The sequence below is a fragment of the Antrostomus carolinensis genome, unplaced genomic scaffold (genome assembly GCF_000700745.2).
Source record: "Antrostomus carolinensis isolate BGI_N321 unplaced genomic scaffold, ASM70074v2 scaffold10395, whole genome shotgun sequence".
Lineage (NCBI taxonomy): Eukaryota > Metazoa > Chordata > Aves > Caprimulgiformes > Caprimulgidae > Antrostomus > Antrostomus carolinensis.
In genome coordinates this window covers 20,943-38,904 of record NW_010314255.1, presented here as the reverse complement: position 1 = coordinate 38,904, position 17,962 = coordinate 20,943, and the positions used below count along the sequence as shown (strand labels likewise).

The following is a 17,962-nucleotide window of genomic DNA, read 5'->3' as shown; positions in this document are numbered from 1 at the left end:
TGGAGTCATTGCCTATTTCAGTACATGTATAATTTAACAGAAGATAAAAGTGACCACATCATGAATGGGAGCCTTTTCCCCTGGGGCTGTAGGAGACATCTAGACTGTTTGCACCACCAATTTAATGCTGTCTCAGGTAGGTCTGTGCTGATGTAGGCATTTGTGTCAGCAAGACCTCAGTGTTAAAAAATAAAAAAAGTGAGGTCCAGTCATTTGTTTCTAGGTGCCTAAACAAGGATGGCATTTTGGGCTGTGCTCGCAATCCAACATGCACATTTTTGTGATGCTCCAGATATTTACATCCTTGATATTGCCAGGGGAAAAAAATCATAGAATATCTCAAGTTGAAAGGTACTCATGAGGATCATCAAGTCCCTGCTCCTCACAGGACTATCTAAAACTAAACCATAAGACCAAGAGCATTGTCCAGATGCTCCTTGAAGTCTGACAGGCTTGGTGCCATGACTGCTTCCCTGGGGGCCCTGTTCCAGTGACTGACCACCCTCTTGGTGAAGAACCTTTTCCTAATGTCCAATCTCATCTTCCTCTGGCGCAGTTTCATTCCATTTCCTTGTGTCCTGTCACTGGTCACCGGAGAGAGGAGATCAGCACCTCCCCCTCCACTGCACCCTGTGAGGAAGCTGTAGACTGTGATGAGGTCCCCCCTCAGCCTTCTCCTCTCAAAGCTGAGCAAGCCAAATGACCTCAGTCGCTCCTAGTATCTCTTACCCTTGAGACCTTTCACCATCTTGGTCTCCCTCCTCTGGACACACTCTAATAGTCTGATGTCCTTATACTGAGGCACCCGAAACTGCAAACAGTACTCAAGGTGGGGCTGCACACATGTAAAGTGGGACAGTCACCTCCCTTGACCGACCATCTATGTTGTGCTTGATGCACCCCAGGACATGCTTGGCCCTTTTGGCTGCCAGAGCACGCTGTTGACTCATGTTCAACTTGCCATCAACCCAAACCCCCAGATCTATTTCCGTGGGGCTGTTCTCCAGCCTATTGTCCCCAGTTTGTACGTGTGTATATCCTGGCTACACCTGCAGCTGCAATAGTTTCAGTAGATTTCTTCTCAAGTAACCAAGTTTAGCCTTTAATTTTGAAAGGAAAATGAATGAATAGCAAATTTTCAAATTATATGATGTTGAATCTAAAACTAAATAGCACAGGTATTTTTCTTTCTCTTAAAAGAGCCATCTCTGAGCAACAAAGTTCTAGTCCAGATTTTTTGAGGTACTTCAATGCAGATTTAACTAGGGCTTGTGTCTAGTCTCAGGCAGTTGCATTAAATGTGAATTTCCCTACTGGCAGTACTCTGTGGTACAGTACCGGCCTCACCAGACTCTAGGATTTTGTAGTAAAGAAATCAACAAAAGCTTTATATGAAATTTTTTATATCACATTCCTTATTTACTTCTTTAAAAGAAAATAAAAAGAAAACTTGCCCTAACTTAATTGACAGGTGTTTATCATAACTGTGTCGTGTTATACATGGATATTGGTATTTTAAGAGTAGTTCTTCTCACAAGTAACATCATGCATTAATTTGTATCACTAATTTGTTGTGTGTTGCTGTTTGCAGTCACCTCAGTTGCTCTCTCCAACACCTACTGAGGTAATCCCCAATGCCTTCGTTCTCCTGTTCTGACCCATTTTGTGATGCATAAATCTGGTCATATTGATAACCAGCAGCGTGTGAAATGTGGGGTTTGCCTCCTGCCTCTACAGTGCATGGGGTTTTCTAATTTATGTTTTTCACAGTGTTACTTGTGTTGAATACATGCTCTGCTTCTGGATTGTCATCTGTATGCATCTATCTCCACTGTCATCCATGTTTCTGCTTTCCAAAATAAAGGTTGTATTGTGGTCACTTCTTCAAGCTCTACTAAATAAATTACATTGGGAAATATGATTTATGTTTACATTCAAAGCTGCCAGCATGAGTTGACTTAAATTAATGCTTGGCATAGCTTTCTCTTTTTTATTTTTATTTTTTTATTCCACAAATAGTTAAACTCCTTACTATTTGTGCAGACATACTGTGAAATCATTTGCACATACCTGCTGGGTCTGTGGATTTTGATGTACATTCATGATCAAAGCCGGTCATTGTTGCAAGAAGCATCACCTTGGAAGCAGTGAAAGCATTTCACAAAGCTTCCCAGATAGTAAATCAATTACATATCACAGACCTGGCTACTTTCTCCATTATCCTAATTTTATGTTAACAGCACTGTCTTGCAAAATTTTGGTAATAGTGGAGAGTCACGAATTTTCAATAAGGATTGTAAATCACTGTCACTATGAGCATTGGTTAAACAGAGAAGTTAACCAATAGAAATGTAATTTAATTTACAGCTTAAAAATAAAAATCTTCTTTATTTCATATTGGATTTAATGAACTTGATTGACTGTTCCTTACAGAGACACAAAGTACAAAAGGTAAGGTCTGAAATAATCAATATGAAATCTCGGCGTTTTGTTTAATTTCCTTTAAATTAGCTATCATTAGAAAACAGTCATACTATTAAATTCCAGAAGTGACACTGGTATGGAGGTTGGTGCTGCCATGTTTCGTGTTATGTGACTTCTTCAGGTAATCCAGCTTTGCCATGCTTGCTATCTTTCTCTAAAGAGTCTATGATCAGGTGATCAGGCATCATCATCTGCAAACTTGTCACCAGTTTTGTTGCAGGGAATTTTATTGGAGGAAAACTCCACTATATTGTACAATTGGACACATCATAGACCGTTAACTAACATTGTATGGTATTTAAATATCACCACAAGACTTCCTAGACATTGCAATACTGCTTGTAACTCTCTTCGCTGTCTTCACAAGGGTTAAAATGGATCTTAAATAATGTAGATACTTCAGGAGGGAAACATCTCAAGCTGAGCATAGAGGGGTTGGTGGCAGAACGCCTACAGAATGCTGCATGCTTGGGAAGGCATCAATTGTTCTCTCTTTTTTTGTATAATTTCTTCTGAAAGTGATATTGAAGCAGTAATGCTACTTACCCCTATAGAGAACTGATTTTCCATTTTTGAAAATGCAGTCTGGGGTGAGGTGGAAGGAATGGAGCATACTTGAGCCAGAGGAGAAAAACTGATGATGGGAGAACATTGCACATCTCCATAGAGTTGAGGGTAATCCCAGAAAAGCCAAATGGGAAACTGCATTCCTCTAAAGACAAATGGATGGATATAATTATGTTGTCCTGATAGGAATCTGGGAGATGATGATGGAGCTAAGTAGAATCTCCTGTGTGTTTAAATGATGAATGATCCAGTGGGAGTGACACAGGTGCCTAAAGATGTCCCAAGATTCATGACCAGTGACTAATGGTACGCTGTGGTATAGCCTGTCTTCACTCACTCCTATTGGAATAGGAGGGATGATGCATTTTTTGGAGTATGACTTTCCATAAGGGAGCATCTGCAGGTTACCTCAATTTGTTGTAATTTGAAGTTAACTCAAGACAATTCTTGTCTTAAAAGAAACAAGAAATTTGAATTTGCTTTTATAGCTAGTTCACAAAAAGTCATTTCCCCATCTAATTCACTTAGTAATGCTTTTACTGTTAAGAAGACACTACATGCAAAGTGCAATTGTAATTTAACTAGCTGTAGAGAGTGAGGGGTTTGGAATGGATGTACATGGTTTTAAGTGGTTGAAGCCAAGGGTTTAGTGGGAAATGGGTTGTATAACCTGCTTTGCACAATGCTGCAGTGTTAATGCTGTATATGAGTGTTTATATCAGTTACCTAGCTAGTAACGTTGTAATATGGTATGCTGGGCAATTTGTACAGCAGACACAGTTGGTTTTGTGATGTAGTGAAGCCAACAAATGCTGGTTTTTGTGTTGCCTGTAACTGTTGTGCGTCCATTCATATGGGTACAAAGTGACCATAGTACTATCACGCTAACCTGATCCCATCTTCCACCCACCTGTGTATATTCAGGGAATTATACTGTCTGGAAACAACATTTGTACAGTGTTATGTTCTTTTCAAATTATATTGTCATTAAATTAATGTATGTGCTGACTTTCCTGGGAACATGACTGTTCTCTGATACTTGGCAGAGCTCCTAGAGTCACATTGCAGTGGAGGTGCTTACAGCTGAAAGCTGCCTCATTCCATTGGGATTGCATGGAGCATTATGACAGCATTGACTTCCATCTACACAGCACAGAAATGTGCAAAATGGCATATTCTGCCTGTTTCATAAGTGAATTATCTTCCCTAATGACAGGTATTTCCTCTCTTCCTCTCAGGGTGACCAAGATGACAGATCTTTCAAACAGTACAGGACGTCAAGTCCTAGCTCTGCTGGCTCGCTGGGCTACGGTCGCTACACTCCAACCTCACATTCTCCTCAGCATTACAGCAGACCAGGTAATTGAAAAGTAGCCGTATTTATTCTCTAGATTTTTCCACTACTTTGTCTTATGTTGTAGGGTAGACTTGGGTAGACAGGGGTTTAAGGTGGAGTAGCAATTCATTGCAGTGATTTGTTTATTGTCCCCTGGGGAGAAAGGAAACAAGTGCTTCAGGAATGATCATCTAAGAAAAAGAAAACAGGTATCTAGAAAGAATGACTTTATGCATCTGTAAACAGAAGACAGAACAGTTTAAAGGACTTAATCCTAGTCCCATCATTCCTGAAGCTACACATTCAATCCACAGTTCTTTCACGGTGTGGCATGGAGCAGTGAATGCACACAAAGCCAAGAGGGGGATTGAGTGACTTTGTATCCCTTCTTGTACCGCAGGGTTGTGGTCTGTGTCTCCTCTCCACAGTGCAAGAGCTCGAGGAGTGACTAGTGGTTCTAATGGCTGGATTTTGAAGGCCAAGTTACTTTAGTTGAGAAGTTTACAGCAATGCTTATTGCTATGCTGGTGCTCTTGTTGCACGGAGAGGAGGGATCACCCCCTTTTGATCTTTGTATGGGGACCTCATACAAAGGCTCGTTTGTATTTGGGCATTTTACAGAGTTTTATCCTTAGAAATAATTAACTAAATTGCTCAAAATTCAGTCTCATTTTTCTTCGCTCCATCATTTGGGTGGAAAACTCAAGGCATTTGTATTATTTTCTTGGTGTCTTTTAATTTCATTGGGGACATATTATAAACTAGTTTGGAAAATTGGGAGTTCTTAACTTTCCAGTGGAAATTAAAATTTTATGGGTAACACATTTTTTACAGGAATTGAATATTTGTACTACATAAAGTCTTTGACAAAGTGGAAATGAAATCTCAATTGAATAATTGAGATCTATTAAAGAGAGGAAAGATTAGTCTCTGCTGAAGGTCTGGCAGCTGTGTCATGCTTAAGCTTAGCTGCACACTCTTAAAGCAAGGAGGAAAGACAAAAGAAATTCTTAATTAATTCTGATGTTTTACAGCTTCATTGAAAATTTAGAAGATAGTCACCATAATTGCCACTTTTGATAATTGCCATTAATCCTCCAAAATATCTTATCTGGACATTATTACAACAAAGCAAAGATTACTTCTGAGAATGTTTTTCAAAGCACTTAATCACATGTCTAACTTTCAGAGCTCAAATAACTTGAGGATGTTTCTTCAAATGCTTAAATTAGCCATGCACTTGAGTGCCCTGGTACATTGTGAACTAAATCCTACCAGTGTGCACTGACAGCAGTGAGAACTGGACCCACTCGTAGCACAGTTCCCAGCAGAGACAAGGCTCTCTCCATTTCATTTCATTAGACCCATTATGAGCATATATCATTCCCACTTGCAGCTTTTGAATATGCAGATTTTCCCCCGAGTGCAGCTATGCTTTTTGTGGTGCCATTTCTGGAATATTTTCTGATGCGTTATATTATCAGCATTTTATGTGATACTCTCTCTGTCTGCAGAAAGCCCATATCCCTTGGCCAACCGCATCGTATGGCCACTGTGATGTTTTTAGCAATAACAAAAGAAAGATGAAGTCTTAAATATAAACTATATATTTTCTAAGCATCAGGAGGAAAATGTTCCTGAAAAAAAGGATGGCATTGTAATTTGTGGCTTTCAGTAAGTGAACTAAATAGTTTATTTTCACTTACTCTCTGTTGCCCCCAGCTGGTACTCAGAGTCTTGGTACCAGTAGCTGCATCTCCCTGCCCCAACACCCAAGCCCTACATCTACATTCAGACATCATTACATCCCTTTCTTCAAAGGTAAGGTCCAGGAATGCAAAACCGTGCTGTGATACTGTAGACTTATTCAGATGTGTTTCACTTTTATGTCTGTGCAAGCATGGCTTCCACTTGGATAAAATTTGTCTTAATTTTGTGCAAGTGCTTTCTTGATGTACTGTGTAAGTTTTAAGAACTGAGTGGATATGGGTTGTTTTATTTTTGCTTTTTTTTCAGTGAGTGTTAAGTGTTTTTCAAAAGAGTGGAGGGAAGGAATTAGATTTTCTAATGAAAATGAGGGAGGGAAATAATTCAAAAGAATATTTGTTCTAAAATACAGTGTTTACCCTATTTTGATTATGTTAAATAAATACTATAACAAGCTTATACATTGATTCCAACATTGGATGATCAGTTACCTAACCTTCAAACTTACCTTTAGGGATTCTTCATATTATTTGTAGCATTACCAGAAATTATGCCAGATAAGCTGGTTAAATCAATGTACCTGCACTGATTAGCAAATAATGTTATAAAACAGAGTAACTGAGTCTAAACTCCTTGCCTTTTTTTTGACACAGTAATGAGAAATGCCAAGAACTTTCAAAGCAAAGGCTATTTTTTTTAGCTAGTTAGTTAAATGTCAGAAAGAGAAGGCATTCAGCTACCACATGTGTCTTCCCCTGAGTTGGTCCTTTCTAGTAACAATATGAGTGGGGAGGAGACATGAATGATAGATGCCAATTGTTTTCAGTGCCTGTTCCTTGATTCTCATGTACTGTTTGATTTAATAAAGTGAAACTGTTCTTCTTGCCTTTGTAACCATTACAGACAAGGAAGTGACCCTCTGCAGGAACCAGACTTGCAAACTCAAATGAATAGCAGCAGCCCATCACCTTTGGGAAAATAACTAATGTGTCTTCATTGGGCCCTAATGCATCCAGAAACAGTTCTGTCCAAAGTCAGCTGAATTTCACTGGTATAAACAGGAACAGAATCAGGCTTGAATCTTCCAAATGTGATTCCTGAGAGAAAATTTTGGAAGAAAAAGCTTAGGAGATCAGCCTGATTGTTGCCATCTTAGTCTACCTGCAAAATTCCTTCCTGCACCCACAAGCACTCACCCCCAAAAACGTTTCTTGGAAGGCTGGCACACACCCTGGTATTCCCTGAGGCACTGCATGAACAGTTTTTTGCTCTGTCCTGTAAATTTGGACGATATCATCCAACCTGATGTACTGAGCAAAAAAAAAAAACCTTGTTAAGTGTGTTGCAGTGCAGGATTTCACTGTATGGAAAGCCCTTACTTGAAAGCCTGCCTGCAGTTGCTTAGCAGCACGCCTGTTAAAATGAGTTTCTGTTCAGTGCTACCTGCTGTTGCTCAGAGCAGCAGCAATTATTTTGTGCTACTGTTTGGAGGAAAAAGTCCTTAAGTGTCAGCTCCATGTGCCCAAACAGTTATTAGTAGTGTGATCAAAATTATAATATTTTGCAATTCTGTGGCACTTTTATCAAGAAGATAAAATATTTTGCAAGCAGTAGCTTACAATGCCTCACAGCACTCCTGTGAGGCAGGCAAGCCTGTTTATGATTTTCCTGTATAGGTTATCCTGAGCCCTGCAGAGGCTGTATAGATTAACCGCTGTTTTAAGCTGAGTTAACATCTCAGTCCAAAAGGAGTTAGAAGATTTACCTCTATCCTCTTCAAGTTCTCTGAATTCTTTTCTCTGAGTTGTAGACTGTATTTTTTCCTTATGTTGAGAAGCCTTTTGAGGACATCAATGTGTTATTTTTTTCTCTTCGGAGTGGCTACTGTGGGAAGAGTAGGATTGTAGAAATATTTGCTTTGTATCCAGACCCAGGTTAATGTTGCCACTTCAGTTGTAAAACAGTGAAATCACGCTCATTTAAATTTTTTTTCCAAATCCAAATCCAAAAATAATACACTGGTTAATAATACTAGAAGTAATCTTTGTAAAACCAGCACTTCGCAATTGTAATAAAAAAATGTTTAAGCTTCCAGGAGACAGAAATGTTACTACCCCAGGGAAATTAAACCAGGCAGAATCTTCCTTTTGACTTCCCTGAGTTTGCATCATAGTCATCCTGAGAATTACACAATTCATCATTTTTCCAGTGAAAAATATGATTACTGAGTTCCTGTTCTTTCTTCATTATCCTGTAGTCTAGCTTCCATGACATGTAATAGGATGAGCTGTTCTTTATCATGCAGACAAATAATTTGATTGTGCTCTTTTAAGGATTTTTGTCTTTAAAACATCTTCACAATAAATCATGTGACAGCCTTGCTTCAAGAAAGCTTCATGGTTCATGCCCTAGCAAATCACAGGGTGTGATATTCCAAGTACCTATGCTTGGTGTAACTCTTCCTCTTGAGGTGATGGAGTCAGTGAGCATACAGGATATGCTGAGCCATACTAAAAAAATGCTTACTTAAAATGCAGTGCAAAGTATCTTGCCTTTCTAGTGCAGGAGCACAGCTTCCAAAGCCCATTTATTTGGCTTTGAATGCTTGAAAAGAATTAGTCACCAAACTTCACTAAACTTTATGTAGCTTAAAGCACCATGTGCAGAGATACTGAAGGATCCAGTTTCAGGAGTAGGCTCTGACATGTCCCTCATTAGGCCAGTGGTATCTGTTTGTTGTTCAATCCGGAACTTCAACAGCTCTTACTGTAACTTGTTATCGAGTTTCCCATCCTCCCAGATAAGATAAAAGCTGGCTGGGGAGGAGTTCTAAACAATATTATATTTTCCCTGACAGTCCCTTGAAAAGGGCGTATGGTCTGAGCTCTGGTCAGTTGGCTCCACACACACAAGGTTAAAAGAGCAGCCTACCCTGTCAGCTGCCAAAAGACACAAGGAAGTTTTTGTGGTTGACAGTCAAGTTCAAAGTAAACCTTTCCAGATTCTCTCCAAGTTAAACAAAATCCAGGGAAGAGTTCATGATTCTGTTTTATTTTCCTCTGCACTTACCAGTGGAGCAGATCACAGCCTGAAGCTGTTTGTGGCAGAAGACAAAACCAAAAGTTTGAAAAAATCACTCTCTTTGGTAGTTTTATTTTCTCTTGAGACCTTATTTGAAGTTCTTGTTCAATGTATACCAGGGAAACCTTGAATGAGACACATTCTTGGCAAAGTCTCATTTTAGAGATTTCTATTATAGGCTAGATTAAATTACTATCTGGAGTTCCTAACATGAACTTTCTACACGGGCCTTCAGTTTGCTTTATTATTAAATACTTACTTTTGTATGCAAAATATGAAATGAAACTGCTCTTTTGTGTTTGTCCAAATTGGTGACAGTTATAATTTAAATGTGCATCAGCTTGTACAAGTGGGCTGAAAGAAGAAACTTTTCCCTGATTTCATCCTTAATTCTTCCATTTTGAGCAAGTTAGAGGTGATGGCTTTGCAAACTGCTCCACCCAGGTGATCCTTGCATCGAGCAGTTTGTGGATTTGCTGTCCCCTGGTGCTTGTGCTTGCATCCTGTTTGCTTACAAGTTTATTCCTCTTAATCAATAATTCCTCCTGATTCCCTGCTGACACCCTACCCTATCCCTGAAGAATGACTCTCTTTGTGTGTACGATGCCAGCACCTTGGGGTCACTGCTCGAGGAAGTAATTATTTGTGCAAGTCATGTATGATTATGAGTTTTTAATAATATGCTAATTCTAAGTAAATGAGGAATTAGTACACTGTGAAAATCACCTGAAAATTTTCCTTTTCTTTTTAAATTAAAAAGTTCCAGTAGTAACATTACTTTGGGATAAAGATTTTAAGGTTATTTGAGTCTTAAAGGGCCTTACATAAATGTCTACCACTGTTCTTTGCATTCAAAGTTGGAATGGCATTGAGGCTTCTTCCATTTAGTAGGGGTGGCCAAGCATCTGGGCAGCAAGCAGCAAAGAAAGAGGGAATTAATAAATGTGCAGTGAAAACCTGTAATCACTCTTTCCTTCCAAGAGCAAAGCGTGAATCAAGAAAATGAATACCTGTCTGGTTCCTTGTCTGAGGACAACTTGACTGCAAGTTGGTGGTACTGCACCAGATTTTTATTAATGCCTTAATTCTTCCCTTACTTTTTGGAAGGACCATAGGCTATCAGCATGTGCAGTTGTAATTTCACTTCTTCAACTGCTCCGATTACATTTTTTTTCAATGAGAAATCACTTTTACTGAGTACACAGTGGTAATGGCTGAATAGTTTTCAAGTTTTAATTTTTCACCAACTGTGAAAAAAACAGACACAAAATTTAGAACAGATTACTTAGTGTATCATCGTGAGATATGCAGCACGTTCTTCTGACCTCGTCTGGTCTGCTTCTGCTCCCGTTGAACTCAATGTCACTACCCAGTTGACTTCAGTGGTTCATGTCAAGGCTGCCTTTGGTTACAGACCAATGACCATGCGTCCATTGCTTGTCGACAGAGGCAAGGGTTCCACAGAGACCACCTCCATGGCGTGGCCTAGACAGTTATGGTAATCCAGTAGTTTTATGGTTATAAAACTTACCCTCCCTGAAGGCAGAACTCAGTTACATATTCTGAGCTGCTGCACTTTCTTTACCCCCAAAAAACGTGCCATAATTTCATTGTTGCTAGCCATTAAATTTGTGCTCCATCCAGACTAAAACAATAACACCAAATTTACAACCATTTTATGTTAGAATAAATGTCATGTTTGGCTTCCAATTGCTTAACAGTGCTGTAAATTAATTGGATTTTACAAGTCCCAAAAAAGTAGAGCTTTACTTTTTTGTTTGCCAAGCAGCACTATAATGCCATAGACTGTGCTTTGGAGAAATTAGCTAAGAGGAAATGAATGACACCTTATGAGCATTTGACAAAACCAGCGGAAAAATGAATATGGATCAATCTTATGTATATCTTGAAATTTGATGAAGTGACTATGGCATTATAGATCCATGACTTGATAATCCAACCTTGTTTGCATAAATATAAAATGCTGTGGCATGTTACCTGTGGGAAAAGTTTGCAATTAAGAACCAAATTTCAACATGTGTTTTTGTCACTGATATATGCAGGAATATTTGACTTAACCATAACATCTGTTTTTTGGTCTAGTCCTGCTTTGAGATAATTTAAACACTACTGAATGATTTCATTACTGGTTTCAGGGCAGGCTATGAGCCATAGCATTAAACTTTTCAAAAACTTGATTGATAGATTATTCAGTTAAGGCTATGCAAAACATGTTAGACAATTGTAGATGTTCTTGTCCTTTTATTTTCTTAATTAAAGTGTTCTTAATGGAGAAGCTTTAGTTTCCAAGTGGGGCAGTTTAATCTAATATGATCTATCAGATATTAATTATTGATAAGATGTTTGGAGACTGAGCCAATACACTCTGCTGAAAAATAATGGGTTTTACAAAAACCATATATTTAAAACTGTTGGATTAACAAGTCATTCTGAACAGGCTTTTATGCTTGAAATACTCTACTTTGCTTTCCATTTTTTTCTTTTATCTGCTTTCTTTGCTCTTCCCCTTGGAGGCAGTGAAAGTGGTCGGAGCACTCCAAGCTTATCCATGTACTCAGACAGCAAATCTTCACCTTCTGTCTATCAGCAGGCTCCTAGGCATTTCCATATTCCAGGTAGGCATTCACTGCTTAGCTTTTGAACTTGAATTACTGACACCTGTTTATTCTCCTCTGAATGTAATTTTTTATTTGCATTGATTTGTGAACTTTGAACTGCAAGAGAAGAAAATGTCTGATAAGTGAAAATCTATTAACTGTTAAACTTAGTCTCAGAAATGAAGGAGTTAAGAGACCTGTGTGCTTATGAATATTAAAAAAAAAAAGGCATTAGAGGAAGCAGAGTGACAAATGTTATTAAGCCTACAGAGATACAATTATTTATAGTGCCATGGCTGCATAGGTCTGTTGCATTTGTGTGCAGGAGGAAAGGCTGAATGAGTTTTGGGTTTTTTTTTCTTTAGCCATCTACTCTTTGAATTAGAGAGTCGTACTAACATAGACTTTAAAAACAGCTGGAAGACTTTAGACCTCCAAGAAGCTCACTGTGGCTGCATCTTTGCACATGAACTATACTGTTGTCAAGTTCCCATTCAGTTTACAAGCACATTAGATTTGTGTCCACACTGTTTAGCTTTTTTGACTGCTAAAGACATCTACTTGCCCAGTGGAATAGTTTGTTTATTTATGTTTAGCTTCTTGTGTTAATGTTTCTGTAAACACACCATAATTAGGAATTGTATCTTCTTAGGTCTGTAGTACTAAGTAAATCTGATGTCTGTACAACATGACATGCAAACCCTGGACTGTGGCTCTGGGGGGCTTTAAAAAAATTCCTGGAAGGCCAGGATAGCTATACAATTCAAATTATAGACAAACTATAGAATTTCCTATAAAAATACTAGGCATTTCCAATATAAATATCTATATCTGAACATGTACACTTTCTTCATAATTAATGGAGAAAGTCCCTTTTCAAGTGTGACTGTTGCAGTGGTCTGTTGTACCTATATATGAATTTTATTTTAAGTAGTGAGAAGTGTAGCCAGTTTCTCTTTGTTGTCTATGAAGTATACATTGGTAGTGCAGATGTAACTGCCTACCTTTCAGCAAATGGATGCCATTCAAGGTATCTTAAAGCATTCTGAGGGTCTTAGGGGGGGTTATGCTGCATAGGTAGGAATAGTCAGTGTTTTAAATATATAAAGATGATGGGTTAGGCTTCATTCTCTTGTAATAACCAGTGAATGACAAGCCACTAAATGAACGTGCAGTCTTTGTTCAAGTGTTTGCATTTTAGCATTGAGGGGAGACAAGAGCAGCATGGTCTGAACTGCTTGCTTACTCTTTTGTTCTTTCCTTTCTCTTTCCTCTTCCTCAGACACTGGCGTAAAAGATAACATCTATAGGAAACCTCCTATCTACAAACAGCATGGTACAGTCTGCTTTTCTCTCTTTCAGTTTTCTGTACATGTCTTTGTAAAGAAATGCATATTGACTTCCAAATTAGTTTGCTGTAGTTTTTACATTTCATTATGTCCCTATAATCTCAAATAGAAAAGGAGAAGAAGTAAAATTAAAGTGAAAAATTAAGTGCAAATTAAATAGTGTTTTGTATATGTTACTGTCCAAGGATCCAGTAAGTTCTCTAAAACTGGAATAATGATACATTGATTTGTCTTGGTAATTCAGAGTTTATACTAACTTCAAAGCATTTTTCTTATTTATGGAATGTTATATAACATGTACATGTAGAAGCTCTCCTGTTTTCAGACCATGTCTTGTTTTTGTAAATAATTCTTACTTCTATGTTGCTGGGGAGAAAAACGTTCATTGATAAGTGGTGTATGTGAATTACTTTTCATCTGCAAGCCCTTTAAGCTGTAAAATATCAGGAATGAATGTATTCACACCATGGCAGTTAGGAACAAATTCAGTAGCTGATAGCATTGGCAAGATATGATTGGAAAACCTTTGGTAGACCCAGCAACAAGATTGCTGTCTGAGTTTCTAAACAACAGAAAGAAATACGTGATGTTTTATGCCACTGAGAATCTAACTTATGACTCTGGTAAATATAAAGTCTTCGTTCTATTATTTTTTATGGATATTTAACTAATTAACATCAATGCAACATCAATGCAATGTTGATGTCAGTGCCTTTGTGTTCTCAGTGATGTTTGATGGTGGTCTTGGTACATGATACCGGCTTAGAAATACAAAATTAATTTTTCTAAACTGATTTCCATTATTAATCTTTTGAAACAAATATGTATAGATTCTATTTCATTAGGGTGCCTAGAAAGTGCATAAATACATTTCTGATTAAAAGTAATGACTGGGGTACTCCTGTACTCAGAAGCAAAGGACAAAAATAAAATGCATAATATAAATCTGCCCAAACCAAAAATTGTATTTCAATTATGATTGCTCCCCTGCTTGAGAATGAATCAGAGAAAAAAGTAAGCATGCAAGATGTTCATCACACTGTGAGCAATAGCTAAGGCACTTCGGGGATGAAAGCATGTATCTTTGGGGGTACAGATGGGAGAACGAAGCTATGCCACTCTTCATGGCCAGGGAAGGTCCAGGCTGTGCCTGTGAGCAGTGTCTCTGTTGGAGCAAACTCTTCCCATCTTATTCTCTTCTGCAGCACTGTCCACACAGAGGTGACTTCCCATGTTGTATATAAGACTGAGAAGGCTCTGTGTGTCTATTCTCCCATACTTTGATTTTAGCTGAAAGCTGATAACTTTCTATGAGTCATAGGTCAGGGAACTGCAGATACAACACTGGCTTCATGGTCAGGACAAGGAAAATACATTTTACGTATTTTTCTGTTGTGGTAATAGGGGACTTTAACTGAGTTTAAAAAACTCAGTTAACGTTTAGTCCATAAATGATGCTTTTATGTAGTTATCTTTTTTGTACTATCTTTCACGGGAAACAACAGTTATTTCTGTTTTGGATGAAGTTCTAGTTTGAATCTGATATGGTAATAGGATAAAATTGTTAACTGATGTCTCGCAACTGAGTGAGTCAGTCTGTTCACATTCACTGTAAATGGTGCTTCATGCCAAAATAACTGCATGTTCAAATAATCCAGATTTAGATAACCTCTGTGCTTTTTTTCTGGGAATGGTTTTGAACAAAGCCAGACTTGCTGATGTTTCAGTGCAGTTTAGGTGTTGGTCTTTGATAGGCGTTTTCTGCTCACAATGTCCTAATCTTGGACAAACTAATGTTACCTCTAAGGCAAAAAGGTAGTATCTGTTTGGTTTAGTGCTTGATTTAATGTAATCTTCTAACCTTGTAGTCTGCCCAAGCTCTCTAATTCCCTCTTGTCTATAGATATAAAAATCATTTGAGGCAACTACTCAGGCTGAGCAAAAAAAGATACAGATAAAGGAAGAAGCTGAATATTGCGGTGGTGTTTATAAAGTTTATGAGCAAATGCAAAGATACAATTATCTAGTGTAAATCAGCGTAGCTTCACTGATTTACACAAGCTGATGATACAGTTCTGATGTCCTGTACCCTGGCTGTGTCATTTAATTTTATAGATATTTTTGGTTTGCAAAGAGGATTCAAAGCAGGAGCTTTTTTGTTCCAGGACAGGCATTTTGATATCAATTTTCCATCCATCAGCTATGCAGTCCAAGTCTGGATTTTGTCAATTTTGCACTGTTCTATGGAGCTGTTCCTTGTAATCACTAGAGGGAGCGGAGAATTAAATTATCAAGTCAGCAATCTTTATAGGTTAACAAGGATATATGTTTTAATCTTTCTTCTATAGATAATAGATGTTCTGAAAGGTTGTATTCAAAACATATGCTCGTTGTTTTTCTACTGATGAGCAAAACTTAATTTACTGTAACTCAAAAACCCCAAAAAATCAATGAGATTTCCTTCCAAGAAAAAAAATAAAGTTTTAAAAAATATCTTTTATTCTGGAAGAACTCCCAGCTAAAGCATGAACATGTGAGCAGCTGATGATTCAGCTCCTCAAGCTAACAGGACACTGAACTGATACATGCTGAAAAGGAGCCAGAGAACATTCCTTCGTTGAAGAGACCAAGCTTGAACAAACAAGCATGAAAATTATCTTTAAAACAAAAAGTGCAAGAAGGTCTTCCAAAACATTTGGCTTTAAAAGGTTTCAGTTACCAGCAGTGCCCAACAGATTTTTTGTAGCTACAGCTTCTGTGTTTCTATTATAAACACCCAACTTCAGAATGAAAAAAAAAAAAAAAGTAGGTGGTGGAAGACTGGGACGTATGAGAGATCAGGCTGAGAGCTGGGGTCAGAGTGAAGAGTCCAGGAGCCTATGTGGTTGTTCTTTTCTGTGTGTTCATGTTTCAAAAATATTTCAGCATAGTTCAAAATTTAAAAAAAAAAACAACAACAAAAAAACAACAAAAAAGCAAACAAACTGAAAAGGTTCACTCTTCAACAATATTAGCACTGATCCCTGTGAAAAGTGTAGTTCATGCTGGGGTTCACAGCAGAACCGAGTATCCCTTGTAGCAGTGAAGCTAGTGCTTGGTACTGATGAGATTCAGGCCACTTGTATTTTTCTGACAACCATGTGTTGAAAAAACACTCTCAGAATCTTGGGAGGGGCAGGACTTCATGGGCCCAATTGGTTTTTGTTGTACTTCTCTGCATCTCTGTATAAAACTTTGGTGTTTAACTATGTTGAAGTCAGATGCTCTCAAGATGCAGTGGAACATATGAAATCTCTGAATAACACTTTGGATTAAACTTAGTTTTTCCCTTTGAGAACATCAACATCTCGAAACAAAAACCATTTCCAAAAAAGCATCAGATTTTCTATGTGGATTTCTGATTTAGTGAGAGCAAAATCCATACATATAATCTGAACAATTTGTTGACTGGTGATTTAGGGTATGCTCCCAAAACATCAATGAACTAGGTTGAAGTCCTTGCAATGCAGGGACTTTATTCTTCATCTGTCATATATATTTTATTTCTTTCTTGGAGAAGCAGCTTGCCATCTTGGGAAAATGCCCTTGTCAGGATGCTATTAGCTAACTGTAAATCTTTGAGTGTTTTCATAATGCTGTTTTTGTTTTATGATCCAACTTTGTTTTGCCACATTAAATTGAAGAAAATAAAACCTTCTACAGTTACAGGTTTTCACCTCTAATTTGTAGATTTTTTTCCTTACTGCAATTTCTAATTTTTTAAGTATCACTTCCTCCACAAAACCAGTTAAGGATGTCATCTGTGTAATGGTATCAGAAAATAAAACTGATTAGTACTGAAATGTTAATGGTGGTGGCCTTTTGCCCCTGTTATTTAGATGCAGGGCAGGTCCTCTGCAAACATAACTGGCTGGGGAAACGGAGATGGCAGAGTTGTTCCCAGCTAGCTAGGAGTGTTACAACTCTTCTGACCGTGCAACTTGATCTGCTCCCCACCTCTTTTGTCTTAGAGTGTAATCTGAGCCTTCACTTTTGTATTATCATACCATTTTTATTATTAATAAATGTTTTCTGACTGCATTATGTTGCATGGGGCTCTTGTGTTGCACTTGTACTCTGGTATTGCAGACAACCCCATTGTTATGAGGACTTTTCATGGACCTAAAATTATGCTAGATCCTTGCATTGCTTCAGTTTTGTATCATTAAACTCTCCCCAAAACAAGTAGGACTCAAATTTTGGGAAGTTATCTGAAATGGTGTGAAATTTGGTACAACATCTTTCTGTACGATTCTGAGGTGTAACTCAGTGCCTGGAACAATATGCTGGAACATAAAAGAGAAAAAAAAAAAAACCACCACATTTGATGGTTTTGAACTGTCTAATGCATAGCTTTTAGGTTTTCAGTTTTGAGTTTTTCTTCTCAGCAATTTGGAAAGGTACAAGAAAATAAACCAACGGTAAAATATCAGCAATATTTTTTTTGTTAAAATTCTCTTTAAGAGGGCAACATAGTCAGAAAAGTGGTTGGTTGAAGAACTGTGAATTTTAGAGTCTGACACAGCCATTCTTGCAGATTTTTGAAGAGGTAATACCAAATTTGTTCCTACCTTCTTTACCGTAATTGCCTATCCTTTTTGTGAATGTAGGAGGCCCAGGTCTGTAGACCACAAAATATCTATGTAACCACATAAAATTTCGTGGTCATGGTAACACAGAAAAATGAGAAAATACTTGCTCCTGTGTGCAGTGACCATATTAGTCTGTCCCTAAAATACGATGTAGGTTTTTTCCCACCAATTACTCCCCAAAAGTAGTTT

At 37.9% G+C, this 17,962-nt stretch overlaps 1 protein-coding gene across 1 annotated transcript in view; it reads left to right on the top strand.

The window, feature by feature from the left end:
- ABLIM2 (actin binding LIM protein family member 2) overlaps nt 1–17,962 on the top strand; it is a gene marked incomplete at its 3' end in the record, with an annotated part of 101,741 nt that overhangs the window by 72,947 nt on the left and 10,832 nt on the right. The window contains exons 11-15 of the mRNA XM_029084868.1: nt 1,592–1,624; nt 4,290–4,410; nt 6,110–6,208; nt 11,710–11,811; nt 13,076–13,129. Of these exons, the coding sequence (XP_028940701.1) occupies nt 1,592–1,624; nt 4,290–4,410; nt 6,110–6,208; nt 11,710–11,811; nt 13,076–13,129 (409 nt within the window). The remainder of the gene's footprint in view (nt 1–1,591; nt 1,625–4,289; nt 4,411–6,109; nt 6,209–11,709; nt 11,812–13,075; nt 13,130–17,962) is intronic.